Source organism: Sus scrofa, chromosome 4 (assembly GCF_054392235.1).
Source record: "Sus scrofa isolate SSC_HxYL_T2T_F1_AM1 chromosome 4, Sscrofa_HxYL_maternal_Yorkshire_Landrace_v2.0, whole genome shotgun sequence".
NCBI classification, from domain to species: domain Eukaryota; kingdom Metazoa; phylum Chordata; class Mammalia; order Artiodactyla; family Suidae; genus Sus; species Sus scrofa.
In genome coordinates this window covers 127747949-127769416 of record NC_139386.1, presented here as the reverse complement: position 1 = coordinate 127769416, position 21468 = coordinate 127747949, and the positions used below count along the sequence as shown (strand labels likewise).

The 21468-nt window shown below is 45.1% G+C and overlaps 1 protein-coding gene across 48 annotated transcripts in view; it reads right to left on the bottom strand.

Annotated features, from left to right (window-relative positions):
* The window catches only part of ALG14 (ALG14 UDP-N-acetylglucosaminyltransferase subunit), a 154964-nt gene that overhangs the window by 40570 nt on the left and 92926 nt on the right, over positions 1-21468 (bottom strand). For 25 of the 48 annotated variants that reach the window (XR_014844716.1, XR_014844725.1, XR_014844724.1 and 22 more), the window contains one exon: positions 6838-7079. The exons of 12 other annotated variants lie outside the window; for them this stretch is intronic. Coding sequence is in view for 7 of the 36 variants with exons in the window: in XM_085023977.1 (XP_084880103.1) it covers positions 6849-7079 (231 nt within the window). In the remaining 29 variants the exon portion in view is untranslated. Of the gene's footprint in view, positions 1-4270; positions 7736-8031; positions 10470-21468 lie in introns of those variants that run through there. 11 more of the 48 variants (XR_014844726.1, XR_014844747.1, XM_085023982.1 and 8 more) reach the window with 4 other exon arrangements.

Here is a 21468-nt window from a genome sequence, read left to right as displayed (position 1 = left end):
GGGTGAGCATCTCAGGAGACAGTCAGAAGTCCCCTCCCACCCTCCCTGCTCCAAGGGAGAGCGACCAGACTGCACCTCTGCGCCACGAGGCCGCCAGGTCACACTGCATGTGGCTGCCAACTTTGGAAAGCACGGTTCCCCTCCCTCGTCTGGGTGAGGCCCTTTGGGGGGCTGAGGGGGAGGCAGCCCGAAGCCCTCTTCCCCTCCAGGGGGCCCTCACTGGCTCCTTTCATGCAGTCCTTACTCAGCTCTTCCCAATAGCCGGGCTTTGTCCCAGCACCTTCAGGCTTTGTTTAGTCTCTGGCCGTGGGCAGAGATGGAACCACAGGAACAAAAACACTCCCCAGAGTGGCTTCCTGGCTGCTGCGCTTCGTTTTTTTTTTTTTTTTTTTTTTTGTCTTCCTTCATCTATATACACTCCCGCAAATGTATATGGACAGATTCCTTCACTACTGATGGTATTTTTTTTTTCACTGAGAAATAAATTCAAATGCCATAAGGTATGCCCACTGAAAGGGTACGACAGAGTGGGTTTTAGTCTATTCAGAGGTTATACGACCATCACCACTAATTCCAGACCATTTTCATCTCATCCAAAAGGCATTCCATACCCGCCCGAAGGGGCCCTCGTTGCCCCCTCCCATAGCGCCTGACAACAGTGAATCTGCTTTCAATGGATTTGCCTATTCTGGACATTTCACGTAAATGGAATCACACGATATGCAGGTTTTAGCGACTGGCTTATTTCCCTTAGCGTGTTTTCAAGGTGCATTCACAAACTGCAGCATGTCATGAATTAGTGGTTCATACCTTTTGGTGACTGAGCAATGTATGGATACTCCACTTTGGTTAATCCATCCAGCTGGTGGATATCTGGGTTGTTTCCACTGTTGACTGTTATGGATACTGCTGGCCTGAGGTTTGCGGGCAGGTTTTTGAGTGAATGTGATTTTAGTTCTCCGAGGTATACATCTAGCCGGGGAACTGCTGGGTCACATGGTAACGTTACTGCTTTGAGGTTCAGCTGCTGAGCCATTCTCCTCAATCCCACCAATGATGTCTGCTGTTTCATTTTCTCCACCTTCTTGGCAACACTTGTTATTTTCTGCTTTGTCTAAGGCCATCCTAGAGGGTGGGAAGTGGTTGCTGAGCTTTGTCCAAGGAGAGCCTTCCTTGAGGCCACTACGCGCCAAGGAGCCCTTCTTGATGCCTGGAGATACATGGTCACTGAGTTCTTATTTTGTGTTGGGCTCTGTGCTAAAGGCAGCACACGTATCCTCTGGCTGGGAGATCACAACCACTCCAAAAGCAGGTGCCCCTATTGGGCCTAGTTGACAAGTCAACAAAATGAGACACAGGAGAAGGTTTGGAAGACATGAATGAAAAAAGAGTTAGAGAACTTGGATATGAATGCAGGACTGAAAGGTGGATATGAAAGATGGTCTAAGGGAAAGTTAGAAAAAATTTTTTTTGTTTTTCCAAAACAAAACCAAAAACACCAGGCAGACTGTAGTTGGCAGAATTTTAGCCTGGCCTCCAATACTCTGCCCTGCAATGCCTGTGTTTAATCCCCTGTCCTGAAGTAGGAGTGGGACCTGTGAATACCATGGCTATCACCCTCCCAATTATGTTATATCAATATGGCAGAAGGGATTCTGAGGGTGTAATTAAGATGCCTAATCAGCTGACTCCGAGTTAATCAGAAGGGAGATTACCCACGCATGTCAGTCCTTGAAAGAGTTAAGGGGCAGCAGAGACTCTCCTGGCGGCCTTTAAGAAACAGGTCACCGTGAGCCTACAACTGCAAGGAACTGAACTTGGCCAACAAGCACCTGAACCAGCTTGGAAGATGCAGAGTTCCAGATCAGGACCTGGCTGACACTTTGATGACGGCCTCACGAGACCCTGAGGAGAGAGCCAGCTAAGCCCTGCGTGGATTTCTAACCCACCGAGCTGTGAGATGATAAGCGTTATTTCAAGCCACTAAGTTTGCAGCACCTTGTTACATAGCAGTAGAAAACGAGTACAGAGCACTGACTGCCTAGAGGCTGCGAGAGGAGATGAACTCACTGGTGCACCGTCAGGATGATCAGCAGTTCTCAAGATGTGGTCCAGGACCTCTGGGGGCCTCGAGACCTCTTCAGGGGTCCATGAGGTCAAAACCGTCCTGTGATTAAGACATACTGAGAAGTTATGCTGCCTCTTCCCATCTCAGCCTCTTGTTTTACTGTTTTCTAGATGCTACATGATGTGTGACAATGTCACTACTCTGATGGCTCATGGACTGTGTCCTGGTGTATTCCTAGGTTTTAAAAATGTCTGGCTTAATTTCTAATGTGGTAAATGTTGACAAACCCAGCTCCCATCAACAAAAATTCATCGGGGTCTCTCAATAATTTTTAATGAGGACTTTTCTCTTTTATTGGCTATGCCCATGGCATGTGGAAGTTCTTGGGTCTGAGCCAAGCTGTGACCCAAGCTGGGTCCTGAACCCACTGTGTCACAAGGGAACTCCTTTGATGAGGTCTTGAGACCAAAAAGTTTGAGAACCACTGTTCCAGATGAAGTGGAACTAAGTAGGCCTAGCCAACACCTAAAGGTATAAGAATTTCTAAATTTACTTAATGGCTAGATTCTGTCCTGGGCTGTGGTAGGTCTGGCGAAGAGTGGAGCAAGAATACAAAAGTAGTATGAGGTATAGACCCTGAAGGAAGAAAGCGATAAAGAAATAATTGGCAAAGCCATTCTTGTCTTCCCTTTACAGGTGCTTCTAAGTACAAGGTATTGCAATAAGATGATGTAACCCGTGCTACCTTAGGTGTGGGTGGCTAGGATACAGAAGTGGGTAGAGAAGAAGCTGCTGAAACCTGGCTATGAGACGACAGGGGAGGGCTCATGGGAGGGGTGAGAAGTAAGCTGTGAGGGGCAGTGGGCAGAGGATAAATAATCCAGACACTCTGCTCAGACCTCAGCTCTGCTGTCCCTTTCTCAGCAAGGCCTTTCCTGCTCCCTATCTAGAGCACCCAGCCTGTATTCCCATCACAGCACCTGGTTAATTTCCCTTCCAGCACTTTTTTCTTTTAAATCTAATGTAGTTGTTGGTAAGTGTGGCTGGAGGTGGAGTGCCTTGGTTCAAATCCCAGCTCTACTTTCTAGTTGTGAAGTCTTGGATAAGCTACTTCATCTCCCTATGCCTCAGGTCCTCCAAAAATGTGCGAAGAAAACTAGGAATTTCTGTTGAAGAGTTAGCTTAGTGGTGACTGTGGGACTAAAACGGCTGGATATGAACTAGTTCAAAGGCAGAACCAAGGGGTGAAATCAGATGACGAGAATAGCAGAGGATGAAGAGACAAGGGGAAAATGCTGGGGATTTTTTTTTTTTTTTAAAAGGCAATTACATGGGGAGTAAGGAAAAAGTCAAAAACAAAAATTATTCCACAGTGTGTTGTTTGAGAGACAGGACAGAGCCTAGCATCACGTAAGGACTCTGGAGGGAAGAGAAAGAGCTGTGACAACTCCAAGTTTCACCTTGAGTGGCAGTCAGAGCACAGCTGGAGACACCTGGACTTAGAATGCTGGGGTGCTGGGCCTTAGAGAGGCAAAAGCTCAGGGCGGACGAGGAGGTCTGGGTGCAGACACTCCGCAAGGCCCCAAACACTGAGCCGGACGGAGGGTGACCTGTAACACTCTCGAGGACAGGACTGCGGACAAAAGATGCTTCCTCTCGCTATCAAACTCCTTTGGGCAAGACGGGGCTTTGCAGACCATACGAAGCACCGACTCAGCACGAGGGGCTGCATTTCCCCACGTTAACCTGACATGGTAAAGCCAAGTGAACAGAGTGTTTCAAGCTGCTTTTATAAGGGGAAGCTCAGGCCACCGCCCTTCAAGCCAGGACTTCTCGCTCTTCCGTCTAAGACTGCCTGACATTCCTCTTGTTGTTGTGGTTTCATAGCGCTCTTCATTCCAGGCGAGGGCTTCCTGTGATGACTTAGGGATGTCCTCTCTGAAACAGTGAGGCTCTGACCTGGCAAGCGGCTCAAACCCTTAGGACAGCCGGACTGCCGATAAAAATCTCCCGGGGAAGTCGGTGTGGGCGGGGTGCGTGATCTCCCTGCCTCTCGTTTTAAGACTGGTGCGACTGACTCATTTTTCACCAAGTCTCTTGCAGTAAAAGGTGCACTCCAGGGTGCTTCAAGCGACATTAGAAAGGACAAGCTAGCTCCTGACCTTCTTCAGCAGGAGCTGAAATCAGAACACTTTCTTTCCATTTTTATTTTTTTTAAAAGTATGGTTGATTTGCAATGTTCTGTCCATTTCTGCTGTACAGCAAAGTGACCCGGTCACGCAGAGATACACATTCTTTTCTCATGTTATCTTCCATCGTGTTCTATCACAAGAGGTTGGATATAGTTCCCTGTGCTATACAGAGGACCTCATGGCTTAGCCAGTCGAAATGTCATAGTTTGCATCTACCAACCCCAACGCCCCATCCCTCCCTCTCCCTTCCCCGCTCCCCCTGGGCAACCACAAGTCTGTTCTCCATGTCTGTGAGCTGCTTCTGTTCTGTAGACAGGTTCATTTGCTGAGCACCACAGTTCTTCGTGCCACAGAAATGCACAGCGGGGCAGCTGGCCCTTCTATCGTCTCAAACCAGCCCCTTTTGCCAGGGTGACCTCTTGGACTTGAAGTAGCCATAACAAGAAGACACAGCGGAGCGTGTGTTTATTTACCAAATAATCTGGAACCAAGCAAGAAGCCATGATAACATGTGCCTCCATCTGGCTCTGAGTGTGTGCACAGCAGTCCAACCCAGGAAGATATTTCTGAACTTTCAGCGATAGAACACACACAGATTCTTTCTCTGACATTCCAGGCTAACCACTGTCTAAGTCAAGGCTCTGCAAAATGTCTGGGGCATGTGTTTCTGGAAAAAATCATGGCCTCTTTTCTCCAGTTCTGCGTGGCCTAAGCATCCTAAGCTCTGGCCCGAGAGGAGCCCACGCAGCAGGCTGAGCTGTGGGGGCCCCGGGGGCAGCTGCCCTGAAGCACAGACAGGCATTAACTAGTCCCATCTCACTCACCAAGGACGCGCAGAGTGCCATGTGGGAACAGAGACAGAGACAAACTTAAAGATGGGCTGCTGCCCCTAAAAAAAATCACTGTCCCTAGACAAGTAGAGGCTTCCTTCATCTCTGCCCCTTCCTTCGTCTCAGACCTTTACGTCAGGTGACAGATTTGAAATCAAAGTCCCAGGGCGATGAACCAGGGCCTGGCTACCCACAGCCAAGTGCTCTCACTCTTTCTCGAGCGTCTGCTGCCACGTGTTCCTCCTGCCAAAAACCTGGGAAAAAACGTCCTGATGACAGATGTGCCTACTTTATTCAGAGGAGGAGATTGAGAAAGGCTGAGGCAGCCTCAGCATTCTGATTTGACGTCATCTTGGGTGGCCACGCCTCTTTTCACCCAAAGTCACTTTCTTTGTTCATTTCTAACCCTTTCTTTATCAGATTTATATCATACTCATAAGAAAGACTTAAAAAGAAAAAACAAGCAACTTAAATACCACGAGCCGCCTTCTCATTGTTTGCTGCCTGGTTAAAGCAGCACGGAGGGAATGGAATTCCTGTTTAGTGCAGAGCTGCCGGTGGGCCGGCCCTGCATTAGGGGTTAGACGCCTGTTGCAGTGGACATGGCTCTTTAGGAGCTCAGGTTCTCAAGCCCGACGGGCTAAATCATCTGAAAGATCCAGTGCAAAACACATGTGAGCCCCTTGTTCAAAATATGGTAAGAAATTCAAGAGAGAGAGAGTAGTCTATCAAACCAAGCACGGGCCCCTCCTAACTATGGGTCCCTGTGTGGCCGCATTAGGTCACAAGCCCATGAAACCAGCTCTGCTGTCAGGCCGGGCAGCTGGGGCTCAACCCCTGGCTTGGGCACTTACTAGTCATGTGATCTTAGAAAGTGGGGGTCATAACAGTCCCCCCCTCACTGAGTTATCATAGCTACATGAATTAATATTTGAAAGTACTTAGAATAGCCAGCAAACAATAAGCACTTAGGTAATGTTACATATATATTACATTACTCTCTGAGCCTACCTATCTTGCAATGCTGCAGACAACTAAAGCTACCATGCTGTGAATTTACTATAACATTTAAAAAAAAAAGGTTTTGAGAGTTTGGCCCTAATAAACAGAAGTCATGTTTTTATGTCTATGACAGTGGCCATCTTATAATTTAACGAACAAAAGATTTTAAAAGATATTCTGGATTGAGGCGAACGACTCAGAAAGCAACACTAAAGAACAAAAAAAGATACTGGTTTATGTGTTCAGTTCTGGAAGCCCGTGGAGTGCAAATTGTCATGAAGCCAATTTAATGTAACTGCTTCCTTTAGCCTGAAAGGGTTCACGAGGGATTTCTCTGCCTCCATACAGGAAATAAAGCCTCCTGTGTCTGAACAAAAACTAAGAAATAGCTTTCTTTTTCTTTCTACAATGCAGAATAACGTAAAGAAAAAAAAAAAAAAAGCTGTAGAACAGGAAATGCGGCTAATCTAAAAACTCTATATTTAGAATATTAGAAAAAAATATGATTAAAACAAGTCAGAAGATAACTTGCAGGTAGTGATTCAGAGCCCAGGGGCATACTCAAGCGGTTTATTCATGTTTGTTTTACAAGAACCAGCTCAGTTCCCTCACGGGATTATTCACCCGAGTTTTTAACTCTTGGCCACTCTTCTCAGGATTTTCAAAACCTTTGACGATAAACACGTAGTTTTTGGGTTCCCTGTTTCTCAACAATGCTGTCGATGACAAAACTCTAAAGAAGTACCTTGTCATTCGTCAAACAATTCGCCCGAGGTACACAGATTTGGGATATTTCTTCTTAAGGGCCGGCCACTGGACAATGAAGTAATCGGAGAGGTGGAACAGAATCTTTCCGGAGAGGGATAAATGCTCCACTCGGCAGATGCTTTCCACGTAGACAATGATCACTTTCTTTATTCCTAGTATCCCGAGGAGAAGGGCAGATATACAGATAGGAACACATGTTCCTGGCCCGTTACACAACACCTTGGGGGAACAAAAAGTTGAAGGTCAAATAAAAACACAGAAGACCAACTAAGGCGTTTAAAATGAAAAACAGTCGAATCTTGGAAGGGATTTGTTATTATTCTAAGTCTTGAATGGCTCCTTGTCAAGATGCAGCCCGTAGCAAGCTCGTGCCCTGAGGAGCCAGGCGGGGCGGGGCAGTGGGCTCTCCTGCAGACCAACTGTGTGGCCCAGGGCACGGCACTGCCCTCGTCTGCTCCTGGGTGGCCTGCCCTGGGCCGCGGCAGGTGGGAGAACGGTGCCCGGTGCTCAGCCTGCACCCATGGGCTGGGTGTGTGTGGCTCCACTCCAACTGTGTCGTGGATCTTGAATGTCACACAAATGCACGGAAAACGGATCAAATCAGCTGTGATTTACTGTTTTCTCATGTACCAACTTGTTCCCGTGGATTTTTAAGGGTAATCTTCATAATGGGTGGAGAACAGACACGTAAAATGTAGGAGAAATATCTCTAAATGACTAATTCTGCAGAATACTTTTGTGGGAGGTAGAATCACCTTACGAGTGCAAGTCAACAAACAGGATATTCGAGAGACAGCTACTAAGTGAATGAGGTTTTCCCTCAAGAGAATTTAGTCCGTGGTTATAATCCAGAGAGTTAATGCTTTTGAATTCTGCTAATTTTTTTTTGTCTTTTGTCTTTTTTTGTTGTTGTTGTTGTTGCTATTTTTTGGGCCGCTCCCGCGGCATATGGAGGTTCCCAGGCTAGGGGTCCAATCAGAGCTGTAGCCACCGGCCTACACCAGAGCCACAGCAACGTGAGATCCGAGCCGTGTCTGCAACCTACACCACAGCTCACGGCAACGCCGGATCGTGAACCCACTGAGCAAGGGCAGGGATCGAACCCGCAACCTCATGGTTCCTAGTCGGATTCGTTAACCACTGCGCCACGACGGGAACTCCTGAATTCTGCTAATTTTTATAGAAAGCCCCTGGTTAACAACAATTTAGGTGGTGAACATAACAAGAGAAATAAAAACTTTTTTCTTATTGAGCACTCTTTAAAAATTGAAGTATAGTTGATTTACAATATTAATTTCTGCTGTAGAGCAAAGTGATTCAGTTATACCTATATATACATTCGTTTTAAATATTCCTTTCTGTTATGGTTTATCACTGGATATTGAATATAGTTCCCATGCTATACAGAAGCACCTTGTTGCTCATCCATTCTGTATATAAATATATCGTTTGCATCTACTAACCCCAAACCCCAGTCTATCCCACTCCCTCGTCCTTCCCCCTTGGCAACCATAAGTCTGTTCTCTATATCTGTGAGTCTGTTTCTATTTGGTAGATAGGTTCATTTGCGCCTTACTTTAGATTTCACACATAAGTGATATCATATAGCATTTGTCTTTCTCTTTCTGACTTACTTCATTTAGTATGAGAATCTCTAGTTGCATCCATGTTGCTGGAAATGGCATTATTTCATTCTTTTTTATGGCCAAATAGTGTTCCATTGTATATATGTGCCACGTCTTCTTTATCCATTCAACCATCCATGGACATTTAGGTTGTTTCCATGCCTTGGCTATTGTGAAGAGTGCTGCTATGAACATGGGGGTGCATGTATCTTTTCAAATTAGACTTTTCTCTAGATACATGCCCAGGAGTTGGACTGATAGATCATATGGCAAGACTTATTCGTTTTTTGAGGACCCTTCATGCTGCTTTCCATAGTGGTTGCACCAATTACACTCCCACCAACAGTGTAAGAGGGTTTCCTTTTCTCTGCACCCTCTCCAGCATTTGCTATTTGTAGACTTTTTAATGGTAGCAATTCTGACCAGTGTGAGGTGGTACCTCTTTGTAGTTTTGATTTGCACGAGAAACTAAAATTTGGAGTTCCCTGGTGGCCTAGAGGTTAAGAACCCGGTGTTGGCACTGCTGTGGCTCACGTCACTGCTATGGTGCAGGTTTGATGCCTGCCCTGGAAACTTCCACAAGCTTTAGGAATGGCCAAAAACCGTGTGTCTGTACATACAGGTAGACACACACATTTCTATATGTCTTTTAAGAAAATGAGAGGAAACCTATTTCACAGAATTTTTGCTAAGATAGTTTATTATTATTTTCAGAGAGAAAAAGTGTTTTGCACAACATCTCAATCATATGCTCACATCGACTGAGTGAGTAAAACCCAATAAAGCCATTTTTCTTCCACAAATCATAAAACAGGAGACCTGTGGTTGTCCACACATGCCTACCAGGCATTAGTTAAAATGTCACGTGATGGCTCCAGCATCAGGTCCACAAAGCTTATCAGACATCAGAGAATCTTAGAGCGGAAAGTGTCCCCAGAAATACTGAGCATGTCAGGGACCCTGCCTGGCACATGCGTGCTGGGGCCACCGGACTGGGGAGGGATCCAAGGGTCTGATGAAGGTTATGTGATCTAAGCTCTGCCCTTGCTGGAGGCGGGACCACCTGGAGCACCATTCACAGGGCTTTGGGATCAGAGAGGGGGGCCTGTTTCAGGCAGAAACCAATCCTTTTTAGTCTTCCTTAGCTCCTACCTACAATTTAAGCCCCTGCCTGTCTTGCATGAAGAAATTTTGTTTAGACTTTCTCCTCAATTGCGGGCTCCTGAGCTGCTCTCCAGGCCAGTGCTCTTTAATCCCTACTGAGCTGCCCCTTACACCCTGTCTTCACAGACCCTCGAGGAAGCGTAAAAGGAAGAGAATGGGACAGGGAGGCAGGGGAGCAGGGCTGAACAAGCTGTGAACTGGCTCTGAGGCCCGGGACCACAGCAGCGACCTCCATGACCACCTCGGTCCTCGCCACCACTGTTTAGTGACAACACACCGTGGCCAGCTACCCAGCTATGGCACGAAACAGGGCACACGCGCTGTTTTCGTCAGTCCCCGGACCAAGCGTGGGAGGCAAGTTTCTGCAGAGGAGGAAACGGAGGTGCGGGGAATGGGGCAGGCTGCCTGCTCACACGCTGAGGAGTGGCCTTCTGCTGCGTCCGGTCACTTTTCCCCATGCGACTCAGTTCCTGAACGGGCGAAGCCAAGACACGGGTCCTGATGGCCTTCCCTGCTGCCTCCAGGAGTCTACGTTTCCCTGAGGCGCCTTTGTTTCTAGTGTGCTCTGAAGCCTAAGTTGCAAGACTGTTCTGAATCCTTTCAGGGTTTAGAATTCTAAAAATCCTATTCATGCGAGGGTTCTCAATAGCGGCACTATGGACCTTCTGGACTGGATTCTTTTTCCTTGCGGGGCCAGTCCTGCGCATCGTAGGCTGTTTAGCAGCATCCGTGGCCTCCACCCACCAGACTCCAGTCGCCAAGACGCTCAAGAATGTCTCCAGGCATCGCCAACTCTCCAGCCGAGAGCCACTGCGTTAACCTATTCCAGAATCCTTGCATTATTTGTCCTGCTTTTCTCAATCCCCCCCCCCTCCCCCCACAGGACAGAACGAAATAAAACCTACAGCCAAAAAATAATGTAAAGGTTGCATGTTGGATCTGGAATGTCACAACAAACATTTTCACGTTTGTTGCCTTTTTAAAAAAATGTGCGTATCTACACGTGTTCCTTTCAGTGTCGGGTCGACCCACGATACACAAGCTGTGAATACACTGAGAGCGGGTCTGGATGCAGGAGGGGAAAGGACTGGGCGAGGGTAGGAGATGCTGCATCAGAAGCCAAGATGGTTGGGCCGAAGTGAAAATGAAATATCTTACTACAAGAAGCATCTTATTACAAAAGCCCCAGGTACACTAAAATCACCAAACCTTCAATCAAGTTTTTTTGTTTGTTTGTTTTGTTTTTTTAAAGCAAAGTAATCTGAAGGGAAACTCAGACTAAGGAAAAGTTTCCCTTCAGATTACTTTGTCTTTTAATTAAGCACAGGTTTTAACGCTGAGTTTTACAGCAGCCTAGTCAAAAATTTAAAAATTGTGGATTATGGAGTTTCCGTTATTTAATGAAGCATACCAGGCAGACTTATTCTGAACACTAAACAAAACAGAAATTTATGGAGACGGCCTGGCTAGAGAAGGTTTTAAACACTGTAATGCTTAAAGTTATCTTTTCAATGTTATAAAAAGCACGGAAATACTCTTCGTATTTCTATTTCTTAAAATACAAATCCCCAGTAAACGTGGGTGGTGCATCGCTCCTACGGCCTCGTCCCTGCTGTTTTGGGTGGCCCTTAGGAGCAGGGCCCACTCCTAGGACAACCTATGCTCTAGGACAACTCGCTAAATTCTGCGGAAAGGAAGGAAGGAAAAGAAGGACCGAGGGGTGAGGGAGGCGGGAACTCTCTGCCCGTCAGAGAGGAAGGCAAATGCTCCCTCTGCCAGACTCGAGCCTGCGTGTAGCTCTATCATGCACATGTGTCATGAACACAATGGCTGCAACAGAGCATTTTTTTTTTTTTTTTTTTTTGCTATTTCGTACCCATTGTCTTTTCTTCAGGGGAACCACTCACTGTATCCCCTGCTCTCAACCTCAGTGCCTGTACAGAGTTGACTCCACACCCAACGACAAGGAAAGCACATATGACTGCAGTCTGATCAGTGAAGGCATTGAATTTCCTCGGCCAAAGGCACTTCCTCAGGGAAGAGCCCATAAGCCAGGGAGAGACCAGAAGTAGTGGGACAGTTGTTGGGGCCGCTGAGAGAGTGGCGCCCTTTCTGCTGTGCTGGAACCTAGAAGGGTGTGGGCCTGGCACCGCTAATTTCTACCTTGCCACCACGTGGAGAGCTGGAGAATGAAGGCGTCACAGGGCAGAACAGAGCTGAGAGATGAAGACAGGCCAGGTCCCAAAGGTAGCATTTAAGATCCGCGAATCCAGCTGTGCCTGAAGGAAACCAGATCTGCCGCTAGACTTGGCAGGTATGGGAGGAGGACATTCCACTTTCGCTTAAGGCAGTTTGAATCAGGACGTCTGTCACCAGCAATAAGAAGCATCCTAACTGACACGGCTATTTTGTCTAACTCCCTAACTAGCCCGTCCGCGGAGCCAACTGGTAGGTGTGCATACGTGCCTGCTGGATGAATGAACACATCAATAAATAAACTTCTCTGAGAGCAGGAAATTCAAGAGATGTCCTAAAGATAAGTTATGGGTCTAGAAAACAGAAAAAGGTCAGGGCTCATATAAATATGAAGTCACGAGGGTAGATGAGCCGGATCAAGGATCAAGAACAGTGACAAGAGGATGGCTGTTCTGCAGCTCCGGGTCACCACAGGTCGGGTCCTGTTGGCTGAGACGTGACGTCGGCATGCAGGAAAAGACACGTTCAACTCGGCTCGTCTCGACTCAGCTGCTAGCCTCGTGGGAGCCCCATACACACAACAAGGGCCAAGACCTGCGGAGTCCTGGGCCGGTTTGAAGATCAGAGACCACGAAGTTGACGGTGGCCCAAGAGAGACCACGTGACGCTGAGACGGCAAGTCCGATGGAGAGTTCACGTAGGGCTGCAATTGGAACTGGGACAGAGAGGCAGGGGCCAACTCCGAGGCGCTGGCCTGAAAACGAGTCTCTTGGACAGCCTCCTGCCTGTGGACGGCAGGCTGCAGAGAGCTCCAGGAGTGCAGCTCCAGGCAAGGCTTCGAGGAGCTCCTGGGGTGGGTGAAGCTGGGAACTCAAGCCCCCTGGCAAAGTGGAGCTGGCTTGGGCAGGGAGTCCCCAGGGAGGTCACAGGTTCTGTCAAAACCAACACTTCCAGGGGTAGCACACGGGTTCCACTAGACAGTCAGGTAAATGGGGAGATGCGGACGGAAGGCACAGAGGGGAGGCCCCGTCGGGAGACCCAGGAAAAGGAGCTCAGTTGTGGGGCCTAATAGGAAGCCTTTCAGGTGAGATGCTTCAGAAGGCACCCTTCTTATTTCAGACCATAAAGAAACCACAAGGTCACTGGGCTTTGCCGACAGAGATGAGATGTCCAGATGCGGCTGAGAGTAATGGAAACCCCAGAGACGGCTACTTCAGTGACTCACTGAGCTCAAATACGTGCGGGGAAGATGAGCACATGAGAGAGGGGAGCTCAGGTAGGAGCTGGGTGAGCAAGGCAGGGCTGGGAAAAGGCTTACAGAACGGAACGAATGAGCCGCATGTGAACTGAAAGATCTGTGGGAACAAACTGGTGGTGAGGCAGGAACTCACTACATAGGAAAAAGCGGGTGAAAATTCAGAGCATTTGGTCTGAGATTGGTTTGGGAAAAACTATACTTTCTGAGAACATGACAAAGGAAAAAAATGTCGGCCCAGGAAGTGGACCCCTCAACAGGTGTTCTTTTTTTTTCTTTTTTTCTTTTTTTTTTTTTTTTGTCTTCTGTCCTTTTTGTTGTTGTTGTTGCTATTTCTTGGGCCGCTCCCGCAGCATATGGAGGTTCCCAGGCTAGGGGTTGAATCGGAGCTGTAGCCACCAGCCTACACCAGAGCCACAGCAACACGGGATCCGAGCCGCGTCTGCAACCTACACCACAGCTCACGGCAACACCGGATCGTTAACCCACTGAGCAAGGGCAGGGACCGAACCCGCAACCTCATGGTTCCTAGTCGGATTCATTAACCATTGCACCACGACGGGAACTCCAGATGTTCTTTTAAATGTTTATAACTTTCCAGCCCAGTGTGAAAAGTACAGGAAGGCACAGGAAGAAGGAAATCCTTCTCACCAATCTGTTAACATTTTGGTGTATTGTCTTCCAATGTATATCTTCATAAGCATGTTTATATTTTACTATAAAATATGTTCATACATGTACAGATACAATTCTGAGAGCTTACATATGAGTACTGTTAAAGAGCTTTTTAGTTTTAGCAATTTTTTTGTACTGCAAAAAGTTTTTTAAAAATCCATGATTTTTAATGACTATGTATATTTAATCCTATGGAGCTCTCATAATTCATCTATGCCTTTATTGTTCGAAATCCAGGCTGACTTCTTTTTTTTCCTTCTGCTCTTCTAAACCATGCTGTTATGAACATAGTTGTATATAAATCTCGTGACCCCTGAGGCTTTAGTTTTGCACTGAACTGTGTTCCAGAGTTCTTGCTGAGTGAGAAGTTAGAAGAAACAGCTTCAAGAACATAAGGAAGTTGTAGAAAGTTTAATAAAACAACCATCCTGAATTGGGGATGGGCCATGGGGCCTTCTGTTTAGTTTTTCTCTTTCTGTCTGGATACCGAGTGACTTCCCACTGCATGAGAGCTGTGGCAGCAGGCAGAGCCCGTCTCTTATGGCACAGGTGAGGCACGCCTTTCTGGGGCCCCTCTGCTGCTAGCGGGTGGGCTGTGACCTGGCCAGATGTTCCTGCCTCGGTCTGACCAGGAGCTGGTGATGCTGAGACGCCAGGCTGGGGGACAGTCTGTTCTGGTGGCATAGATGGCTTTGGCAGAGTCTAGCGTCCAGTACCGGGGGTGCCATCTGCACAGTGTGCTATCCAGTAGTGGTGGCAGCAGGGTCCCCCAAAGCACCTGAGGCCAAGGGGTTTGGCCATGGTTCCAGCTGCTCAGCTCCCAGCTGGTCCCTCGCTGTTTATCAATCCTACATCATTAGCCTTCCCAGTAACTCGGAGAGCTCCCCACGGCCTTTCACTAAATTCCTTTGCTGTGCCAGTCAGCTGGAGTGACTCTGCATGGTTCGTTACCAAAAACCTGACTGGTATGGAAAGAAGACTTTGGAAGCAGCAAATGCGGAGGCAGAGGAGGAACAGGTGGAGTCAGAACAGTCACAGGATTTCCTCAGGCAGGCAGGGCTCAGAGTGCTGGACCATGAGCACAGGAAGAGGCCAAGTGACCCGCGGATGAGGACCCAGCAGCACAAAGGGCCTGGGGCGGGGGGAGCGCACTGATGTATGGGCAGAAGATGCCGAAGTCCTCCTTCAAGGGAAGGGGAGGGTGGGATGGAAGCCTCCAAAAACTGGAGGGAGAGGCATGCGGGCGGAGTCGAGAGTGAGGAGGAACCTGCCGTCGGAGGGCAGGTGCTCTGCAGCATGGAGAGCATTGCCAGAGGACCGGAAGGCTGGGGTGCAGCCCGAGGAAAGGCAGTGCCGAATGTCAGCGCCCCCGGGGGGCGGGATGGACCGCAGGAAGGAGCAGGATGCTGAGCAGATGGGATGACGCAGCCGCTTGGCTCACCTCACAGTACACTGCGTTTCTTCTTTTTTATGTATGTTTAATCATCTGAGTAGTAACAGTTATAAGGGAACATCTAGACCGACATGAAATAACCAAATAAAGCTGAAACACTAGAATCACTGACTATTTATAAACCTCAAGGTCTCTCACCATTCTACCGCTAACCCGCAGAATTTTCAGAGTTGTCATCATTGTGTATAGAGCATTCTGAGGTCCACCTTTCTAATGGTATCACCACGTAATTCCATGCTGCTACACAGGCATCAGTTGCTTCACTGCTTGAACATGTCACAGTCCACTGGGCCACTTCCCTACTTCTCTTTACCCAGGTATAGCTTTCATCCTCTTGTAAACCATACCAAAAAGGTACGTAACTTATAAACTGTTTTTATCTAGGCTGATGGCTTATGTTACAAAGACAGAATTTATTGATGGCTCCTCAAATGTAAGGTACTTGCCTTTTGCTTAATAACAACTCAAAAAACTGTTCCCAATGTAAATTAGGTTCTTGAATGCAGTCCCAACATGAGTGTATGAGAGAGAGAGAGAGAGAGTGTGTGTGTGTGTGTGTGTGTAGGCTTCTTTCCAACAAACACTAGCTGGTTGTCCTACAATTTAACTCAATTCTGACACTATCTACCTGGATATAGACCCAGATTCCACAGATTAATGGCTCAGTCCCAAAGACTGCCCTCCAGTTCAGATGCCTGTCACAAGGTCAGGTTGTTACCTGTCCTTCTGACTGACTGGCTATACATCAGAGGTTCCCATGACCCACTCCTTGAGTTCAAGTCATTGGCTAGAATGGCTCATGGAACTCAGGAAAAAAGTTTGCTCACTAGCTTGTGGATTGATTACAAAGGATATTAAAGAATATGAATCGATAGCCAGATGAGGAAAAACACAGGGTAAGGTAGGGGGCAAGGGTGTGGTGTTTCCATGCCCTCTCAGGGTGTGCCACGTGTTCACCAACCCAGAAGCCCTCCCAACACTGTGCTCTGGGTTCTTATGGTGGCTTCTTTTCATAGTCACAAGTGATTACATTACTGGCCATGGGTGACTGATTCAACCTCCAGGCCCTCTCCCCTTCCCAGAGACAGAGATGGGAGTGAGTCAGGGTGGGACTGAAGTTCCAACACTCTAATCACGTGGTTGGCTCCACTGGCAACCAGCCCCCATTCCTGGGTGCTTTCCAAAAGTCATCTCGTGAACGTTAACAAGGCACCTTTACGGCTCTCATCACTCAGCAAATTCTAAAGGTTTTAGGAGCTGTGAGTCAGGAACCATGGATGAAGACCAAGTATATATGAAAAATATATCCTGGTCATTTGAATGACTATATATATATATATATTCTTATAAATCACATAATCACATATATAATTAAATAAAGAACAGTAAATGTTGGTCCTGCAGCATCTCGTCCAATCAATACGTTCCTGACACTAACACCTCAACACTGATTACTACTGTTCAGCCAGAATATTCTTGCCCATGTTGCATTCACATAATCCATTAAGAAGCTAAACAACATGGTCTATGGGCCAGGGCTTTGCAATCACATGTATCCAAGTTGTCTGCTTAACAGCAATGTGAGCAGGGTCAAGCTACTTAACCATTCTCTGTCTTCCTCATTCACAGATTCATTTGTTCAAGAAATATTTACCAAGCAAAGATAGTATGTCAGATACTGTTGAGTATAGATGATATGCCAGGGTATTATATTATATACGTTTGTCCTCAAAGTTTACATTCCAGTGTGAAGACAGAAAATAATAGATACACACTTATTTTTTATTTTTTTGGCCGTGCTTGCAGCATATGGACGTTCCCAGGGCCAGGGACTGAACTCACACCAAAACAGTGACCCGAGCCACAGCACTGACAAATGCCAGATCTTTAACCCCTGAGCCGCCAGGGAGCTCCTAGATACACACTTATATAATATAAAGCAAGAGAAGGGAACAGGGAGGCATGGAGGTCAAAGAAGATCTGGGAGCAAGTGACTTGTGAGTCAATAACTGATGAGGCGGTATGGTATTCGAGGTAAATCAGACAGCAACTAAAACAAGAGGCAGGAGAGAAGATGATGTAGATTTTTGTGGACTGACAAAGTCAGGACCAGTAAAAGGGTTTGGAGGTTGGAGAGGGACAGGGACTTGAGACATTATAATTTAACAGAATTGTTAGGTCCAGGTGAAACTCTATCTCAGGGGCTTGTGGTGAATAAGGTAAATAAAGACACAGGGAGGTTAAAAGGCAAAAAAGTAATAAAAGCACCTGTATCCAATATAAGCAGTTAAGGGATACTCCACATAGACGTAAAATATAACATCAAAAACAGTAATCATGAGGGAAGGAGAATGCAGGGTATCTAAAATGCTCTTGAAATTAAGAGACCAGCAACTGAAAGCAAGTGCACACACACATACACTACTATACAAAAACCTCATGGTAACCGAAAAACAAAAATCTTTAATAGATATACACATAAAAAAGAAAATGAAATCCAAACACAACACTAAAGATAGTCATCGAACCACAAGAGAAGACAATGAAAGAAAAAGAGGAAAAAAAGATTTGCAAAACCAAATATGAAACAATCAATAAAATGACAATAGGAGCATACATACAGATAATTACCCTACCTATAAATGGACTAAATGCTTCAACAAAAAGATAATAGACTGGTTGAATGAATTAAAAAAAAAATGACCTGTATATATGCTGTTTAAAAGAGACTTACTTCAGATCTAGAGAGACATACAGACTGAAAGTAAGGGGATGGAAAAAGGTATTCCAGGCAAATAGAAATCAAAAGAAAGCCAGAGTAGCAATACTTAATAGAAGACAAAACAGACTTTAAAATGAAGAATGTTACAAGACAGAAAGAACACTACATAATGATCAAAGAATTAAGCTAAAAAGAAGATAAACAATTGTAAACATATATGCACCCAATATAGAAGCACCTCAATATACAAGGCAAATATTAACAGAAATAAAAGGGGAAATTGCTGGTAACACAATAATCGTGGGGGATTTTAACACCCCACTTCATCAATGTAAAGATTATCCAAACTAAAAATCAGTAAGGAAACAGGCCTTAAATGACACATGAGACCAGACGGACTTATTTGATATTTATAGAGCAGTTCATCTGAAAGCAGCAGAATACACATTCTTTTCAAGAGCACAAGGAACATTCTGCAGGATAGATCACAACCTGGGCCACAAAGCAAGCCCCAGTAAATTTAACAAAACTGAAATCATATCAAATATCTTTTCTGATCAGAAGGCTATGAGGCAAGAAATCAACTATAAGAATAAAATTGCAAAAAACACAAACACAGAGGCTAAACAATATGCTACTAAATAATCAATGGATCAGTGAAAAAAAATTAAAGAGGAAATTAAAAATACCTAGAGACAAATGAAAACAAAAACACAATGATCCAAAACCTATGGGATTTAGCAAAAGCAGTTCTAAGAGGGAAGTTTAATAGTGATATAAGCTTACCGCAGGGAACCAAAAAACCTCAAGAAAGACAACATAAACTTATGCCTACAGCAACTAGAAAAAAAAACAAAAACAAAACTCGAAGTTAGTAGAAGGAAATAAATCATAAAGATATGAGCAGAAATACTTAAAAATATAAAAGATCAATGAAAGTAAAACCTGGTTCTTTGAAAAGATAAACAAAATTGATAAACTTTAGCTGCACTTCAAGAAAAAAAAGGAGGGCCTAAATCAATAAAATTAAAAATGCAAAAGGAAAAGCTACACCCAATACCACAGAAATGCAAATTATCATAAGAGACCGCTATGAGCAACTACATGCCAAAAAAATGGATGACCTAGAAGAAATGGACAAATTCTTAGAAAGGTACCATTTCCCAAGACTGAACCAAGAAAAAATAGAAAATACGAACAACCAGTTACCAGTAATGAAACTGAATCAGTAATTTTAAAAACTCCCAAGAAAAAAAGGTTCAGGGCCAGGAGGTTTCACAGGTGAATTCTATCAAACATTAAGCATTAATAACTATCCTTATAAAACTATTCCAAAAAAATTGCAAAGGGAGGAACACTTCCAAACTCATTCTGAGTCCACCACCACCCTGATACTGAAACCAAACAAAGATATCACCAAAAAACAACAGGCCAATATCAGTGATGAACACAGAAGCAAAAACCCTTAACAAAATGCTAGCAAACTGACTCCAATAATACATTAAAAGGCTCATGCACTATGATCAAGTGTGATTTATCCCAGGGATGCAAGAATTTTTCAATACCTGTAAATTAATCAATGTGATATACCACGTTAACAAATTAAATAAAACCCATATGATCATCTCAATAGTTTGAGAAAAGCTTTTGATAAAATTCAACATCCATTTATGATTAAAAACTCTTCAGAAAAGGAGCAGAGAGGGAACATATCTCAACATAATAAAGGCCACATATGACAAACTCACGACTGACATCATACTCAAAGGTGAAAAGATGAAAGCATTTCCTCTACGATCAGGAACAAGAAAAAGATGCCCTCTCTCACCACTTTTATTCAACAGAGTTTTGGAAGTCCTAGCCACAGCAATCAGAGAAGAAAAAGAAATAAAAGGAAAAGAAGCATATATATATGGCAAGATGAAACTAGTCCTGGTGGTCTTTTGGGGGAGGTGGAGAGTAAGTTCTAATGTCTTCTCTTTCTTGGGAGTTGGTAATGGTGAGATAGAAAATGTTAGGGGTAGGGAATGGTAATTCAATCAAAAATAAATATAAACTGAGGGAAAACAGTATCTACGTTTCAGTATTGCTGTGGAGCGCAATCAAGATAACACATGCAGAGCATTTAACATAGTGCTCAGTCTATGGCAAAATTCAGTGAATGGTGATTATTATAATCCACCCAAAAGTAAACTAGAATGCTGGCGGCATTTTTCAAACTCTTAGGAGTACTGTGTAGCAGAAGGCTTGTTCCTCACTCTGTCGTAAGCATGGCACTCACCTGGCATGATTTATCCTACCTGTCAGAAGGTACCACATAAAAGTAACCCAACCATCCATTTTTGGTCTCTATCTTCTAGTCACATATTTTGCTCTGTGATGCTTACGTAAAAAAAAATGAGAGAAGGCGCCTGATAACCAGGAGTGGTGCTCTCTCTGTTTCCACAGACAGTGGATGACTGAAGCATTCTTGAGCTTCCTTGCTCTGGATCTGGGGAGCTGCTCTGTGTACTTCTCAGCCTGCGGCCAAATGGCCTCGAAAGCTGGTGGCCATGACATGGTGAACAACCCTGCTGACCTGACAAGTAAGCCGGATCTTGCTGATTTCAAAACTAGAATCCATTACTTTGCCCTCACAAGGGAAACTAGACTTCCCAACCTTCCGTGATCATCCTAATTTGCTAGGTTTGGGCTGAGCTACGGGGGTGGAAGCTAAAATAGGTGACAGCCGTACAGACAACAGGCTCCAGTATCCGATCCACAACTCAGGGATGCCCACCTGTAGTTTCAATGCATGTGTTAGTAAGACCCTGCAGACCCAAGGCTCCATTCACTCCATGTATGTCTATGGCTCCTCTGATGGCAAGAGAGCTCAGAGGCTGGCAGTGCCTACACTGGGCTAGCATTTTATTTCCTTGCCTGGAGGGGCCATCATTAAAAATAAATACACGAATAAAACAAAAACTTAAATATGTTTTTTGACTGGTGAAAGCTGTGCCTACTTTGCATTATCGTTAAAGATCACTGTGAAGCTAATCAAATATTGTTTTCCTAATCTTTCTGGCTGATTCTACTTTCAGTTGAGGAAACAGAATCTTTTAGTTTTCCTGTTCTCTGGGCCAAATGGTCAAGGTGACAACTCCCTGGCTTCTTGGCTCTTTTTTTTTTTTTTTTTTTTTTTTTTTTTTTGCATTGCTCAAACAAGCTTTATTTCAATTTGGGTGGAGAAATCCCATTAAATAAACATCTAAATAATAGTATATTTACACCTCTACCCAACAGGATTTGTCTTCTGTTTTTTATCACTCTTATATTTGTGGTAGGCTATGGACAAGGCTGCCTTAGGCCAGAAGACAGCATTAAGAAACAGAATACAGAACTCGATAACACTGGCAAAGCAGGAGTGATAGAATGATCTTACTTTTAACAGGGAAGACCCTTAATTATAATCTGTTGGCTCTTTTTTTTTTTTTTTTTTGGTTTTCATTGCATTTTCAACTCTCTGAAACGTTTCCATG